We start from the raw sequence: 18,285 nt of genomic DNA on the forward strand, positions 1-18,285 counted from the left end.
TGGAGAGACCAGTCAGTCAGTGATGCTGGAGAGACCAGTCAGTCAGTGATGCTGGAGAGACCAGTCAGTCAGTGATGCTGGAGAGACCAGTCAGTGATACTCTTGAATCTTGAGATCAGTTCCTAGCTCCAAAAGATCCAACACACACTTCTGGTTTTCTTTGGCACAAGAATACGTACATACACACATACATATACATACATACACTCACATACACAAATATACATATATACATACATACTTTCATATATATACTCACACATAAATAACAATGAAATATTTTTTCCTAAAAAATGTTAATATAAAAAGGTGCTTATTGTTACATTATTAATCAGTAAGCAAAATCAAGCTAAGCAAAAATAATTAAAATTCAAGGCCTGATTAATTATAGTTACTGTATTGTTAAAATTTTTATAGAATTGGGGTGGAGAGATAGCCTAGAATTAAGAGACTTTGCTGCTCTTAGAGAGGACCAGAGTTCAGTTCCTGGTATCCATGCAAGGGAGCTGCCACTTCTGTTACTACAAGCTTCAGAGAATTTGACACCTGCTCTGACCTCTGGGCACATGTGCATACACAGACACAAATCTTTTTTAAAAATTATGCAGAGTCATGGTGTTTTAATGCTAACTCTTAGTATTGGCTAAAAAGTTGGTACAAGCACATCTTCCCAAGCCCAACCTCCTAGTCAGTGTATCCGTGTCTAGGGTTGCCCTAATAAGCAGGTCATGTGTTCTAACAACCCTAGGTGGTGTCAGCTGGCATGATTTGAGAAGCTCTGCTGCTTGCTTTCCAGTTCTCTATAGTCAGCCAAGCCAAACATCTTACTGTCTCTTAAAACCAAGTGGAAGGTTCACTAAGAAAAAAGAATCAAAATCTGTAGGAAATCTGGAAACTAAGAAAGGAAGACTTCACACATGCACCGATGTTCACAGAATGGAAGATGACCCAGAAAGTTAATTAGCCCTGAGCCAAAGAAAAGTCTTTCTCCCTCCCTCCCCCCACCATTTCCCAGACAAATTAGAGGTGAACTTTCCATAAAAGAACACAGGCTGTCCCATAAATTATAGCCGTGGGGCCTGGTTTAGAGTTGCTGCTGCAGCTCCTTGTACTGACCCTTCAGGCGCCATTTTGAAATGGTATTAAAAATAAACTGGGCTGGAGAGATGGCTCAGGGGTTGGGGAACCTGGGTTTGATTCCATGGCAGCTCACAAACGTCTGTAACTAGTTCCAGGGGATCCAGTGTCTCTTCTGGCCTCTGCTGTCACTAGGCACACAGGTGATACACAGACATACCTGCAGGTAAAACACTCATATACATAAAAATACAACTAATGAAAACCATATAGTGGTGGCACATACCTCTAATTGTAGCACTCAGGAGGCAGGTGCATCTCTTGAGTTCAAGGATAGCCCCTAGTCTATAGATCAAATTCCAAGACAGCCAGGGCCACACAGAAAAACCCTGTCTCAAAACCAACCAACCAACCAAACTCCAAAAAGTTCTCAAAAGAGAAGAAATGAACTCATTTGTAGTTTTAGCCGCCAGAGACATTCTTGAGACTGAGCAGACTGGGAAAGTTGGGGGGCAAGCTAAAACTGAGGCCCCCACCTATCTCTGCCTCTGCCAGCCTTTGCCTTATATCTATAATAAAGACCCCAAGCCCTTAGGAGCAGTCTTGTCTTTCTGTTTCTTTTTTCATTCAGTAACATATTGTTCACTATTTGACACAATATACCTTTGAATTAAGAAACTGCAAATACTGTTAACATAGCTGAGAAAATTTATTCAGTATAAGTATGGAATATCATTTTTAATATGGAAGTTTTACCATAGAAATTAGAATTAAAAATGTTTAAACATAAATAAGTTAAAATGGTTTTCAGGAAAATAAAGATTTGCCTTCATGAAACTAAAAACATAGTCAACTAGAGGAACTTCAGACAGCATGTGTGTGTGTGTGTGTAATTGTTTGATTGAATGCACATGGGAGTAAATACGGGTGTGGAGGCCAGAAGTTGAGTGTCTTCTTGAATTGCTCTCCACTGAGGGTTTGAGGAAGGGTCGCTCACTAACCCTGGAGCTTTTCTATTGACTGGGCTGATGGAGTGAGCTCAGGAATCTGAGTGTTTCCTTTGACCCTGGGGCTGTGGTTACAGATGGATGCCACTGCATCTGGCTCTGTGTGGTGCTGGGGTTAGAATTCAGATTCTCATGCTTGAGCAGCTGGCCTTCACTAACTAAGTCCTCCCTAGCCCAAGCGATGTACAATAGAGAAATAGATCAGAATATAAAATCTAGACGCCAATGAGAAAGTGAAAAGTTTTGTGCTTTTATGAAGGGACCATAATATTCAAACAAACAACTGAATTTTATTTTATTTTTTTTGCATGTTAAAAAAATGGTCTTCCTCCAGTATTTTTAGAAGGAATGATACAGTTCCAAGTCGGTGGGTTCCATCTCATTAGCAGTATCTTGAGATAATCAAGCCATCTTGATGTTTATTGAACTTATTTCAGAGTTTGTTATGAGTAGAAATAGGTTATTCACACCCCAGTGTTGCTGTTGCCTACCCTTCTCTTCTGGAACAATTAACATTGTGTTCAGCACTTGTCATCTTGTTCCTGAAATGGGTCAGAAGAGAGGAGTTATTAGAATGAGATATGAGTAGCTTCAAGGCTCACTCCTGTGAGCAAATATGTCACGGTAATGAGACAGATACATCCTCCCTCCCTGAGAGCCAGTGATGATGAGGAGTTAATTTATATAAGATTCTGTAGGCAGAGTGTTACCACATTTTTAAAAGGTCAGCAACTGCATAAGAAAGAAAACACACCTCTCTCTGACTGCTTCATCAGTTTCTGTGAGTTTCAGAAGGGTTGCTGTGCTACAAACCACAAGTTCTCTTAACACAGTAGTTTTGAGAGCCAGTAGCTGGAATGAGTTTCCAGAATTGAACCAGGCCTGCTGTACCCTTTGGACAAATAACAGCATATGATGAAGTCAGGGAAGGCGTCTAGAGTTTGAACTTCGGCAGCTGAGAGGATAACATCAATTATTGAGACACGATGGCATTGGATGCTAACTGTCCTGAGTCTGTACCTGATAACCGGCTCTCCATGGGTGGAGAACACTGTCTACTGAAACCGGAATCTGGGAAGAAAACACTGCTAACTACACGCAGGAAAACCGAGGAGCAGCAGCAAATCAAGCAAGAGTGGTAGAGGCAGTCCCCGGGAGCCAAAAGAAAGGGGTAGACAGCAGAGAGCAGCTCAGCACCAGGGAGACCAGAGGCCTGGGCACTGGCAGTGGGCTTTCTTCTTGTGGAGGATACTGGTGACCAAGCCTTTAGGGTGGAAGGGTGCCTCTTCATGCTGGTCTCGGATTCCAGAACCAGATGCCTTTAGCTTACTTACACGGTGGGTCTTTATCATCTAGGACAGATTCTTTGTTTGAAAGCTATTGCTCTCTTAGTCTTGAAAATCTGGGAAATGAAGCTGTGCAAATTTAGAGGCAGTTTAAGAATACATGTATCATTTACTGTGAGAAAGAACTTTTAAAATTTTCTGTTCACTACTATTTTGCATGGGCTGTAAAAGCATGAAGCATCATGTCAAATCATTCCTATTGATGGGAACACCATTTTTTTTTTTTATTTCATATATTTTGCTCCTTCTATTCCCTTCAACCCAAGTCCTCCCCTTCTCAAATTCATGGCCTCCTTTTCTTTCATTTTTATTGTTACACATGCACAAACACAATACATGCTGAGTCTATTTTGTGTCACTTGTAAGTGTATGCTTTTAGGGCCCTGACCACTTGATATTGGATAACCAACCGAGAGTTCAATCCTGGGGAAGACTAATTCTTCCTTTCTCAGTAGTGATTAATTGACTGTGGTTCTTCGTGTAGGGACCATCCTTTGTGAGAGTCCCCTGTCCGTTTTAGCTTTTCAACTGCCGTTGTTTAAGTCACTCTATTGTTGAGACATGAGTATAGTTTCCCTGTCAAAGCTAAAAGACTCAGTCTTGCAGCAGACTTCCTAGCCCTCTAGCTCTTGGACTCTTTCCTTCCCCTGTTCCTCAGTCTTCCCTGAGCCCGAGGTGTACTGGATATATAGCAGAGATGCTTCAGGCACCCGGTAAGTTGTTCTCTATATTTTTGACCAATTGTGGCTTTCTGTAATGGATTCTGTTGCTTCTTTGATGAGGGGTAAGAGCTTCACTTATCTGTGCCTGTAAGGATGAATAGTAAGAATGCAGTGAGAGATTATACTGGTTTGGAAAGGTGGCAGGTTGCATGGCCTCCCCAGCCACTGGTAGTTGACTGAAGTTTTCAGGACCAGATATTCCTACTGAATGGGGGCCCTAAGTTTAATTAGACAACAGTTGGTTACCCCTAAGATAAACGTGTCATGTTGAACCTTTGAGGATATCTTGCTATCGAATGTATGTATATATAACCACACTGCATGCTGCCCTGATGCCTGAAGGAGGGCAATGGACCCTCTGGAACTGTAGTTAAGGACTGTTGTAAGGCCCCTGTTGTTTCAGGAATCCAACCCTGATCCTCTGGAGCTGTGACCCAGCCTTGACTGGTTTTTTTGAAGCGTAACTAGTTAACAGTGGCTGGCCGTGGTGGCACACACCTTTAATCCCAATACTTGGGAGGCAGAGGCAGGCAGATTTCTGAGTTCAAGGCCAACCTGGTCTACAGAGTGAGTTCCAGGACAGCTAGGGCTATACAGAGAAACCCTGTCTCAAAAACAAACAAACAAACAAACAAACTAGTTAACAGGGAGTGAATGTGTGTTTCAGTGAGAGGTTGAGCAACACCAGAGCTGTCCTCCCCACCCCCACCTACCCCCTTTTTATCTTCTTTCTAATTATTCTTCAGATCTGTTCTCTTCCCCCTTGCCTATCCATCTGACACTCTTCAAGGTTGGTTAATGTTATATCTTGCTTGAATTCCAGCTTCTAGTTTTGTCTTTTCCTCATATAATCAGAATGACTCCAAAGTCACTATCTTGCTTACAACCAAATAATGTTATCTCTACAACAAGTCCAAAAAATATTTCCATGACCTGCAATGCCTTTGTGGTTGGAATTACATTGGACCTACAGATGGATTAGGAGACAGTCTAAGTATGCTGACTTCTGAAATACACTAATATTGCTTACCTACTTATTTATGACATGCTTATTTTTTCTTATGTCTTTGTACTTTAGTTTTCCCCTCCCTGGGTAGCCCTGGCTGCCCTGTAACTCACTCTGTAGACCAAGCTGGCCTTGAACTCAGAGATCCTCCTACCTCTGCCTCCTAAATCCTGGGATTAAATGTGTGTGCCATTGCCTCCCCCACCTTGTTTATTTACTTAGAAATAGGATTTTGCTATGCAGCCCAGGTTTTACCCTCAAATTCATAACCTCCATTTTCCAGCCTCCCCACTGCTGCTGTCACAAGCATGGCCTCAGTGCCCAGCTTCCTGGGGTTTTGTTGTTGATTTTTTCCCCCAAATACTTGCATATTTTAAGAAATGAGTTTGTTACAGAAATCTTATATGTGAGCAACTGAGATCTGGTAGTTTTAAAACAAACAATAGAAAAGGCTTTGAAGAGTTAGAACTTCCAAAGATTGTCCAGCAGGGAGAAGCATCTGATGCCAGCTGGAAGGGCCAGGTAGGTTTTCACTCCAGGCTGGCTGCTTTCTTGGGCTTGGGGAAAGTGGCATGATGCTTTTAGATCTGAATATTATTTTCTTTGAAACAATTTTCCTCAAACTGTTGAAAAAATTATTCCCGTGGTCTGCCCTCACACTTTAATTCAAGGTTGATAAGTGTAGTTATAGTGTGTGTAAGGCATGCAAAGGGCTGGGGCAGTGGCTCAGTGGTAAAGCATCTGCTGCACAAGCATGAGGCCCTCAGTGTGGGTCCTTAGTGCCCAGCGGTAATGACACACACCTGTAATCCCAGTGCTGGTTCAGTGAGAGACTCTGTCTCAAGGGGTGTGGGAACTGACTGCTCTTTCAGGGGACTTTGGCTCAATTGTGATACACAGATATACATACAGACAAGATGACAATATACATAAAATAAATAAGTAGGATAGAGAAGCAATTGAGGAAGACCCCCAGTGTCAATCTTTGTCACCCACAGTCATGCATTACATCCATGCCCATATGAACACATACACCACACATGTACATGCAAATACATGCAATACACAAAATGAAGACAAGCTTTCCATATATCTGCTACCATGAAGAGACAGAGCTGGACGCAGAGGCTGAGGGGAAGTAGGAAGAGCCAGAGACTGCAAAAAGCAGGTAGTGCTGGGCAGTGTGTATCAGGCTCTCCTGATTCATAGCCTGTGGCTCAGGACTGCACTGGGGAAAGAAGCAATCTAAGTCTTCAACAAGTGAGGACAAGTGAATAGTGCATAGGCAGGCAAGGAGCAACCAGTCTCCAGAACTTGTCCTTGGGTTCTGGAACCCCAAACATTTACACCATTTTACTTGGTTTAATTTCAGCGAACAGGAAGGTAAGTGGAGGTCACCCAAGCAAAAGCACGAGAATGACATAGTCTTCAAAGAACAATGCCAGTGGGGATCCTTGCAGCCCAGGTGGCTCCAAGGCATTTGCTCAATGCCCCACTGAGCAGGAGCTGAGGTTCCAAAAGGCAGCTCAGGCTGAAGGGTGGAATCAAGTCCTGGCTACTGCCTGAGAGCCCTGGCTACTGCCTGAGAGCCCTGGCTACTGCCTGAGGATGGCCCTGCTCCAACAGAGGATTCTTTGCCAGGGTCTCTGGAGTCCCCTACAGAGAGCAAGCAGTAATCCTAACTAGTTAGGGTCTCTCTATAGAAAAAGAAGCTACTTGTGCCTACAACCCTTGCCCTCTTCGTATCTGCCTCCTGTGGAGTGTGACTGACTATCCAGGATGTTTTCTCTGTTCCTCAGACCTGGAGTCCTGTGAAAGTCTTTGGAAGTTTTCTGGGCCTCTTTTACCCAACTTCACCAAATCCTGTGAGTGCCTGGCTGGTAACCTTACGCTGATGATGAGGGCTACTGCGTATACCTGTTGGCTCTTGTTTGACCTCTGGTTGCCTGCCTCTTTCCAGTGCACCCTTAACAGGTCAGGTCTGGTACTGCTTCTCACGGGAGGTGAAGTGGTGAGCCCACTATGGTGAGAGCAGAATTAATGGCCCAGACTGGGTTGGGTGTTTCAAAATATACTTATTGAAAAGAATATATTAAAAATTATAGACAAATCTAATCATAGGAGCTTATAGTTTTGATTCAGGCATAAACCTAAAGAAATGTAAAATTCAACTTAAGTAAATCTGTAAAACAAACATAAACTCAAATCAACATTAATGTGATAGTGACCCAGACTTGAGGTAAAATCCTTCTGCTGTTGTTATGCTGTCTGGTTATGTTGGTACACACTGGTAGATACTTGTGGTGGGGGCAAGGGGATCGTAGTTTGAGGGCAGTCAGGCTGTACCGTTTAGGCTGGAAAGATGGCTTAGGGACTAAGAGTCTGCACTACTCTCACAGAGAAACCAGGTTTGGTTCCCAGCACCCGAATCAGGTGACTCAGGCTCCTATAACTCCAGCTTTGGGAGAGCCTGATGCCTTTAGCCTCCAAGGCACCGTCATTCAACAAGCATATACCTGCACACAGGCACACACACATGTAATTTTAAAACATCTTTTTAAAATGCCAGAGTTAGAATGTTATAAAGAACATGACTCTAAAGTATAGTATAAGGTCAAATACTAGGTCTGGTACTTATTTTGTGTGAGTACCATAATTTCTTCTCATTTATAAAATCAAGGCACTAATCTAAATCACCGAATCAAATTGTAATTATTTAAATAATTAGGTTGTTTGTATGTCAAGCTCTACAACAGTGCCTGACAGTAATAATAAATTTACTACTAATTAGATATTAGTAAATTAATTTATTAGTTAATAAATATTAATATTTATTGACTAATAATATTAATATTAAGTGGGTTTACATTGTTAATGTATAAACCTGTAGCTGGAAGCTGGTGGCAGTAGCTCTGCACACCTTTAGTTGCAGCACTCAGGAAACAGAAGCAGGGGGATCTCTGTGAGTTCCAGTGCATCCTGGTCTACAGATGGAGTTCCAGGACATTGAGGGCAACACAAAGAGACCCTATCTCAAAGAAAACCAGAAAAAAGAAATAGCATTACTGGTGGTAGTGGCCCACACCTTTAACCCCAGCACTCCCAGGGAGGCAGAGGCAGGTGAATCTCTGAGTTTGAGGCCAGATTGGTCTACAGAGTAAATTCCAGGACAGCCAGGGCTACACAGAGAAACCCTGTCTTGGAAAAAAGAAAAGAAAACAAAACAAAACAAAAATATCAAGCCTGTAGATGGTGTTGGGCTTTTGTTAGAACATGTGCTTCTGTGTCTCAGATCTTGAGTTTGGTAGTACATGTCTCTTGCTTACCATACAGGGTGTTGTTAAAACGTCAGAGGCTGGTTTACTAGCTTAGGGTAATCATGTTTCACACATAAATGGACTCTTTTAAAAAAAGATTTATTTATTATATCTAAGTATACTTCAGACTATATTATATGTAGCTGTCTTCAGACACACCAAAAGAGGGCATCAGAGCCCATTACAGATGGTTGTGAGCCACCACGTGGTTGGTTGCTGGGAATTGAACTCAGGACCTCCGGAAGAGCAGTCAGTGCTCTTAACCGCTGAGCCATCTCACCAGCCCCATAAATAGACTCTTACAGCCAGGAATCCTTTGGTTTTAATATTTAGTGGCATGTCTCTTGTTAACTGACTAATGCTGAGTATCTATTTTACCAGCCATATGAGGTATGGAAAAATATACACGTGAAGACAGTTTCAGGTTTTGAGAATGACCAGGGCCGATAAAGCATGAAGTTCTTTGTGTCTCCCTGTCTAGCTTTCCTCTTATCTGAAGACTCCACACGTCTTTGTACTTTCCCTCCCCATCCTCTGTCCCTACTTAGAACCCAGCCAGAATTTAGAGCCACTGCTTCTGACTCCTGTTTCAGTTGTTTATCCACGGGGCCTCAGAAGACATTTTACCTCTAACTGGAATGAATGGTGTCCTCTCAGGAATGTGGAAGGGTTTGGTGTGGCGCGAGAACCCAAGGCTGCCTGTTCCTGCTGCTTTGCACACTGCTTGCTTTCACAGCAATTTTTTTCTATACTGTTCTTCCTTTCTCCTCAAAGCCTTTCTTCTTCGCTTGCTAAGTTTAGTGCCTCAGTCTCTCTGTGGCCCTCTATTGCCTTGTTCTCTAGCGTCCAACAGATGTGACCTCCCCACTCTGACATTCGCCCTACAGTGGATCCACACTTTGTTTTCAGCTCTGCCTCCAGTATGACGTTTACTATATGATGACGTTGAAGAGCAGTCCTCTTGGCTAATGCAAATAGTGCACAGGCTTTCTGAAGGACTGAGCAAATGAGCCTCCTCTCATGATGGGAAGAGAGTACACCATGAGGAAACGTGCCCCTACTCGCTGCCCTGCTTTTCTCTTCATTGTTTCTTTATTTGCAGTTGTTGTTGTAGCAAGAAAGGAAGCTAACAGCATTCTCTTGAAACTCTATCCTGTGAGGACAGTCGGCTGTCTTCCCTTTTCCATCCCTGTTCCTATGCAGTGATAATATCTACATGCAGCTTACAAGCACATTTCCTTTTTTATTCCAAATGATTTTAGTTGGAAAAAAATGAACTGTGATGTGGGAATGTCTTGGGTAATAACAGTTTCTTGTTTTGATTATTTCCCTTTAGGAAAGACACTGCTGATCCTGTAACATGGAGGATTGTCTTCATACCTCATCTGAGAATCTGTCCAAATTGGTCAGCTGGGCCCACAGCCATGGGACCATTTGCAGCCTCATTCCAAACCTGAAACACTTGCTTTCTGAAGGTTCCCATGGGAACCTGACTGCAATGTGGGGCTGTAGTGCCGGCCATGCGTACCACTGGCCACTAACAGCTACTTGCAGAGCTGGGTCCCAAGAGAGGGTTTGTTTCCAGGACAACCGAAGTTTTAATTCTGATAGTCCCAGTATAATTGGGGTGCCTTCTGAGACACAGACTAGCCCTGTGGAGAGGTACCCTGGGAGACCTGTGAAGGCAAAGCTGGACTGTAATCGGACCAGAGACTCTTGTGACTTCTCTTACTGCAGTGAGCCCTCGGAACTGGATGAAGCTGTCGAGGAGTATGAAGATGAAAATACACTGTTTGACATGGTTTGCGAGTCTTCTGTTACAGATGAAGACAGTGACTTTGAACCCCAAACCCAGAGACCTCAAAGCATTGCTCGAAAAAGGCCAGGAATCGTCCCATCTTCCATCCATTCAAGTTCCCAGGGACAGATGGTCGATGAATGCAGTAATGATGTCATCATCAAGAAAATCAAGCAAGAGATTCCAGAAGATTATTACATTGTGGCAAATGCAGAGCTGACTGGAGGAGTGGATGGACCAGCCCTTTCATTGACACAGATGGCAAAACCCAAACCCCAGACTCATGCTGGTCCCTCCTGTATAGGGTCTGCTAAACTGATTCCCCATGTAACATCTGCCATCAACACGGAATTAGACCCACACATTCTGTCAGCCTCTCCCTCTGTTATCTCCAGACCGATCATCCCAAAGACTGCTAGGGTATCTCTGGCTTCACCAAACAGAGGACCCCCTGGTGCCCATGGCACTGCCCACCAGGTGACCATGCAGATGCCTGTGAGCACATCACATCCTAACAAACAGATCAGTATCCCTTTGTCTGCCCTGCAGCTGCCTGGACAGGATGAGCAAGTTGCTTCGGAGGAGTTCCTGCCCCATTTGCCTAGCCAGGTCTCATCATGTGAGGTAGCCCTTTCTCCCTCTGTTAACACAGAGCCTGAAGTGAGCTCCAGTCAACAGCAGCCCCCTGCTGCTCCAACCATAACCACTGAAGCCACCGCGCAGTGCATTCCAGGTATGGAACTGGAGGTGACTGTAAGTCCCTCATCCGTGCGTACCTAAGAATTCTGCGCCGTCAGCTCTTGTAAGACAGTTGGTTTGGTTTGCTAGGGTGCAGTCATTTTCATTCTCAGGAAGATAGAAATAATGAAATAAATTACATGTAAGGAATACTATGAAGGAATGCCATCTGAAGGAGGCTGTTCATTCAGCAGATGCACCTTAGAGATGGCAAATAAACGATTGTGTTGTTGGTGGCCAGACTTAAGATTCATATCCAACCTTAGCTGAACTGTTTATAGTAAATTTATTTTTGAAATAAATTCTTTCTCATATTGGTATCGAGGTAGTTAAGCCAACTGATGTTGAATAAGGTGTATGATAATATATATATATATATATATATATATATATATATATATTTATTTATTTATTTGAACCAGTTTCCTATTGCCATTCATTTTAGTTAGTGTGATGATTTAAATAAGCAACAGGTAACTTCTTAAACAAGCATTTGATCCTGTCTTAAAACTTAACAGACTCAGATAACATACATTTCTGGAGTAGGCCAGCTTAGCTCAATGCATTCTCATTGACAGAACTGTGGAATCATCATTCATGGCTGCTACCTCTACAATTCTAATTCTAATGCTCTTTAGTTTAAATATCCATTGCTTGTTTGAGCTAAGATATAAAGGGGTTTGATGCCCATACTTGGGGTCCACAATTCAAATCTAAAAGGACAGACACAAGTCCTTTTATGGACAAAGGGTGAACAGGCACAGAGAATATAGAAAGCAGAACACTGTAACACATTTAATCTTTTTCAAAGGAGCTATGTGTTTGGGAAAAACCCGAAACTTCCTAGAATTAAGTTGCTTTTACAAATACACATTTACAGTTTCAGTGTCAGCCTGAGGTCTCCAGAGGGAAGTTAGCACCTTTCTGTTACAGTCCTGCAGTCAGTGTTGACTCCTGCTGAGAGTGTCATCTAGTGCCTTTAGTTGCTTTGAAACGTATGCTAGTTGAAAATCATAAGTTTTTTTTTTTTTTTTTTTTTTTTTTGGTTTTTTGCGTTTTTTTTTTTGGTGGCTTTTCATAACAGTTTTATTGAAATGTGATTCACATTTTATAAAAGACACCTTTTTTAAAAAATGTATTTTATGAGTGATCCTGTGCATGTATATATGTGTACCACATACTTGCTCAGTGCCCAAATAGGTCAGAAATGAATGTTGGTTTGTGACTCATCATGTGGGTACTGGGAACTGAACCTTTGCAAGAGCAGTAAGTGCTGTAACTGCTAAGCCTCTGGTCGCTAGAAGCACCCCTTAAAGTGCTTGTGCCTCACAGAAGCACTCACTCTCTTCTCGTCTCAGTTCTTAAGGGCAACAGCTAATGTACTTTCTAAACTATAACCTTTTGTGACTACTTTCTTAGACTAAGTGTGGTATTTTCAGGATTAGTCCATATTAGAGAATTTTTATTGCCAAATAACATTTTACTATAAATATGTCATACTTCATTTTTCTTCAGCTGATGGTTAGACATTGGGCTGTTTCCACCTTTGGTCTGTTTGCTACTGTGAACATTTATACAAGTTATTATGTGAGCACTTACTGTGATTTTTGTGTGGGCATGGTAATGCCTATAATTAGACTTCGGGGTGGGACTGCTGGGCCTATGCTCGCTATGTTTTAGGTTTTCCAGAAGCCACTAACCTGCTTTCTAAAGACTTGATTTAAAGTCTTAGCACTAATGCACAAAGGTTCCTGTTTCTATGTGTGTCACCAACACATTATTTTCTGTGTTTTAAAAATTGTTCCTGTACTCCCAACACACAGGAGGCAGAGTTAGGCAGATCTTTGTGAATTTGAGGCTAACCCTGGTCTACATAGCAAGTTCTAAGCCACCCAGGGCTACATAAGAAGACCCCGTCTTAAAACATACAAACAAAAAATTGTTATGTTATTATGCCTGTATTATTCTAATAACTAATGATATTTAACATTTTTTGTGTTCTTATTGGTCATACACACACACTTTAAATATATATATATATATATATACACATACATATATATATATATATATATATATATATATATATACATTTTTTTTTCTTTTGAAAATTTTCAGATTCTTCGCTCATTTTAAAGTTAGGTTCTCTTTTCTGCTTTGAGTTGTAAGAGTTCTCTGGAGCTGCCTGTATTCTGGATGTAAGTCCCTTACATGTGTTTTCTCCTATTTACGCTCACCGACTCATTCATTCAGTATGTGTTCATTCGTATATTCTTCCTCCCTCACCACCCTCTCCCCCTTCTTGTCCCACCCACTTTTCATAGGAAAGTCTTGAACTTCTGATCTTTTCTCCTCCATCTCCCAAGGGCTTGAATTACAGGCATGACCATGCCCAATTATGCTTTCTTTCTTTAAAGTACTTTATACATTAATTATTGTATAATTCTGTAGACATAGGCCAATCTTCACATTTCAGGACACGTTTATCCTTACACTAGGAAATATAATTTTTAATATATGGAGGGTATAAGAAGTACTTTTCACTTGTATTTACTTAAAAGCATTCAGAATGTCAACAAAACAAAACAGCCACAATTTTTTTTTTTTGGTTGCAATTACAGAGTGGTATTCAGTTAACAGAACAACAGTTATCTTTGTATAAGCTGCTGCATCAGAGACAACTGGAGATGAAAAAAAAACCCCAAAAATAAAGCCAAAAGAAACAAAACAAAACAAAAACAAAACTATTGTCCCCATATATAACTAATTTGTGCTATGCACCAACAAGAACCTGATTTAAATTTCCATGCCAATTTACAACCCCCAGACTGTACCAGGCAAGGTTAGTGGCTACTGAAAAGACCACCAGGGCTATCTAAAGACACATTCGGTAGTGTGTTAACTATACAAAAAATGACACCGTACAGTTTAAAAACAAATCTTACACAGCTTTACATTTCAATTTTTTTCTTTAAAAGGAGTAAGTTGTGTACAGGGGGGTTAAATGCTTTATAGACAAGAAAAAAACTGTGCTAGAATCAACTTATTCATCATCATCATCTTCTTCATCTTTATCTTCCTCCTCTTCTTCATAATCTTCATCCTCCTCCTCATCTTCTTCCTTCTTTTTCTTCCTCTTTTCAGCCTTGACCACCCCCTTTTTCGCTGCATCAGGTTTTCCTTTAGCTGTGTAGGCAGCAATATCCTTCTTGTGCTTCTCCTTCAGCTTGGCAGCCTTCTTCTCTAAGGCTGCTTGTCATCTGTTGCAGTATTGTTCCACATCTCTCCTAGTTTCTTTGCAACATCACCAATGAATAAGTCAGGATGCTCGCCTTTGATTTTGGGGTGATACTCAGAACAGAACAAGAAGGCCAAAGGAGGCCTCTTGGGTGCATTGGGGTCCTTGAACTTCTTTTTGGTCTCCCCTTTNGNGGGGATGTAGGTTTTCATTTCTCTTTCATAATGAGCCTTGTCAGCCTTTGCCATATCTTCAAATTTCCCCTTTTCTTTAGCGGACATGGTCTTCCACCTCCCTGAGCACTTCTTGGAGAACTCTGAGAAGTTGACAGAAGCATCCGGGTGCTTCTTCTTGTGCTCCTCCCGGCAGGTTTGCACAAAGAATGCATATGAGGACATTTTGCCTCTCGGCTTCTTAGGATCTCCTTTGCCCATGTTTAGTTGATTTTTCCTCCGTGAGGCACAGAGTCCCCCAGTGCCTGTCTGGCTCTCACTTGCCCTGGTGCTGTCTCTATGGAGCTCAATGTACTGCAATGACTGTGAAAGCGGGAGCCAGACCAGCCTCCCTCTCATCTTTTTAAATAGGAGACAACTGGTAGAGTTTTCTATATTCTCAAATTGTATTTAATGAAACAGTTCAGAAATACATTTTCTCCACACTAACCTGTGAAGCAAGTTGTGGAACCCAGCTGTAAACCACATTTGAATGTCATTGTATAATAATTTGGAAAAGACATTCAACCTATTTGAAGAAGATGTGGTTTTTGTTTTGTATTGTTTTTTTTTTTTTTTTTTTTTTTTTTTTTTGAGAGGGTTTCTCTGTGTAGCCCTGACTGTCCTTGAACTAACTCTATAGACTGTGCTGGCCTCAAACTCACAGAGATCTATCTGCCCCTGCCTTCCTAGTGCTGGGATTAAAGGTGGGGGCCACCACCACAGCCCAGTAAAGAAGTTGTTTTAATTCTTCCTGTAGTACATGTGTTACATCACGATTCTCTCTTTTTATTGCAATTGCACCTCTTATATCAGCTATAAAAATTAGGCATAACCAAAGATAGCATATAATGCCTCCAGCCATGAGTTGATCTGACATTACTCCCACAAAGGGGAATTTGACAAGGAGAATTTGTTTGGCCTAGAGTAGAATGTTCAAGAAAAGCACTTTGAAGTAATGGCAGGTTTCCAAGGTGGTTCTTGTGTTCTGGCCCACCATTCTGAGGAAAGATACCAAATTTCAACATGCTGTTGGCTTCAGAGAAGCTGGACTGGAAACAGCAGTGAGATTAATAAAAACCTAATTGATATTTCTGTTTTTGTGGGAGTTACATAAACTTAACATAATTCACCTTGACTTCTTAGAGTCCAACCTAAGTTCTATATTCTAAATTTTAAATTTTAACTTATTTACTTATCTCTGTTTGTGTATTTATTTATACTTGATCACACACACATACAAAAGTATATAATTACAATATAAGTGGGTTCTACACAGTTAGTGTATCAAGCACAATTGGGACTAAACAAAAGAGAAAAGCCCTGGGGAGAAAACAGCCAAAATTAAGAACAGGCACTTGAACACCTTGGAAACTTAAGTCTATATTGGATCATTACAATAGTACTACATGATTTTATAAATTCTATTTAAATAATAATAAACTGATAAATGACTCAGCCTAAAACAAAGAGAAGTTATTGCATTTTCAGTAGTATCATGTAGTCTATTTGAATACATTAATAATAAACTTAGAGTCACCACGTATATGTAAGTATGGCATTAAGGAAATCAGAGCCCCTCTTATTGGTGCCATTTCACCAAAAGCAAGCCCAGATTTGAATTCTTTTCTTCTTGCTGCATGTCTCTGCCTGTCTTATGAGTGTGCGTCTGCACCTGCCTGAAGGCAGCCCTGTGAATTTGTCTCTGTGTCTCTCCCTAACAAAGGGCTTCCCTCTCAACTTTTTTGAGCAGCACAGGAAGCATTACACAGGAAAAAATGAGGGATAATTTACAAAAAACTTCAACAGATTTTTACATGGGATTACATCACTGATCCCAGCTGGTCCAGATAACAAATAGTATTACAAATGTCACTGTTTATCAAGCAATATCCACTTGTTACGTTCAACATTTATGGTTGATATTCATTTTCTAAGATGACTTTCAACTTCTGTTTTTGCTGTTTTAAGCAAATGATGATTAAAACACACAGGTATTACTCTAGGAGCAAGGCATGGTGGTGTATGCCTTTTAATTCCAGCAATCCAAGGGGAGGCAGATCTTTTTAAATCTGAGGCCAGCCTGGTCTTCATAATGAGTTCTGGAAGAGAGGGAAACCCTCTCAAAATAAAATAAAATAAAATAAAATAAAGATTTTAGCAATGCATTAACTTAGGTTGTTAAAGGTCGATTACATAAAAATTCCAAAACAAGTCAGGTTGGTTGTTACATTGTTTTCTTAAAGACAGTTAACCTGAGTTAACTGAGTACTCAGTAGGCTAGCAGTCTTAGTCACCTGGAGGTGTATTATTAGTTTTGTCTGTGGAGTCCAGTGGCAGTTCCAGTTCCAGTCTTTTAGAGTGTAAGAGATGTTGCTGTAACTCGTTGCACTCATATTTCTTAAGTTTTGTTCCCTGGTAGGAGATCATCCTTGTTTTAGTTGAACTGAATTCCTAAAGTTGTGAAATGCTAAGGTATAAAGCATTGACTTCCACATCATTTCTGTTGTTTCACTCAACAGACTTTAGCAGTAAGGGAAGTGGACAGACTATATTAGAATTACTAGCAGTAGCTTTTACTCTATTACCTTTCAAGGTTTCTATGAATATATAGTTCATGAGGATGAAATTTAAAACCCTATTGTGTCCCGAGTTACACTTTTATGTTTGTTTCTTAAATATACTTGTGTGTAACCTTCTGTGAGGTTGTACCATTGAAAGACCCACAACGTGAGGACTCCCTCACGTTCTGACTCAGGAGAGGCGACACCCCAAAATCACCCACAAGAAACGGTCTTGCTGCAACTGCAAGAGGATTTTTATTCGAGAGCGTTCTCGGGCCCATGGTCATACACCACGCAGGGGTAGAGGACCATGGCGCCCCGAGTAGTTGAGTAAGGGGGTATTTAAAGGAAGAAACCACAACTCAAGGAGGTGGGGAGGGCGTTGTTGGAAAATACCAAAAATACCAGTTAAGAGTCACAAGGAAGTATAAAGTCACAAGTGTCAGGTTATCTCTCAAGACAGTTTCTAAGAGCCCCTAACAATCTAAGAGCCCCTAAAGATAGCACATTTGCATTGTAGGTTCCAGTAATGGTCAGGGTGCCATTCTTTGAATTGAACCCAGGAAGCAGGTGGGTGGAGGAAAGAATGTCGCTATCTGTTTTATGACCAGTACCTGGAGCACTAAGCCACAAAGGCTACACTCCCAAGCCTGAGCCCAAAAGCCTCGAATTTTGCTATACTTCTTCACCATGAAAATATAATAGATAAAAAAATAAATAGTGTGTCATTTTAGATCACCATGCGTGGGGTGTGTAGGACCCGAGTTATTTGGGTGAGTGAGTAGGGGCCAAGCATTAGCATACTCTGCATCTCAGATACATTTATTGATGCCATATTGTAAATGATACGTAGATAAGTGTACAGCAATGTTCTGTGTTCCCGTCTAAAACAGTTTTCTTTTTTGTCTTTTTTGGTTTTTTTCGAGACAGGGTTTCCCTGTGTAGCCCTGGCTGTCTTGGAACTCACTCTGTAGACAAGGCTGGCCTTGAACTCAGAAATCTGCCTGCCTCTGCCTCCCAAGTGCTGGGACTAAAGGCGTGCGCCACCACTGCCCCACTGCTAATACAGTTTTCTTAAGCTTAGCCAACACTACTCATTTTGAGTGAATTTGGGGCATGGTTAATGATGGCCATGAACAGGTACAGGGTGGGCTAATGTGGGTATTTATTTCTTAGGTTTTAACTAAACTGAGTTTAGTTAACAGTTTATGTCTTTTATCAGCACTCCTGATATTATGAAGGCCATTAACCCAATTCCTA

General features: G+C 41.3%; 1 protein-coding gene and 1 pseudogene across 3 annotated transcripts in view; one reads left to right on the forward strand and one right to left on the reverse strand.

Moving 5' to 3' along the window:
- Kiaa1958 (KIAA1958 ortholog) overlaps positions 1-18,285 on the forward strand; it is a 132,508-nt gene that overhangs the window by 55,365 nt on the left and 58,858 nt on the right. For all 3 annotated transcript variants that reach the window (XM_021159964.2, XM_021159963.1, XM_029476265.1), the window contains exon 2: positions 9,812-11,006. In XM_021159964.2, coding sequence (XP_021015623.1) covers positions 9,836-11,006 — 1,171 coding nt within the window. In that variant the 5' untranslated portion in view covers positions 9,812-9,835. The remainder of the gene's footprint in view (positions 1-9,811; positions 11,007-18,285) is intronic.
- LOC110292572 lies at positions 14,055-14,683 on the reverse strand (annotated as a pseudogene).

The sequence above is a fragment of the Mus caroli genome, chromosome 4 (genome assembly GCF_900094665.2).
Source record: "Mus caroli chromosome 4, CAROLI_EIJ_v1.1, whole genome shotgun sequence".
Taxonomy (NCBI): Eukaryota; Metazoa; Chordata; class Mammalia; order Rodentia; family Muridae; genus Mus; species Mus caroli.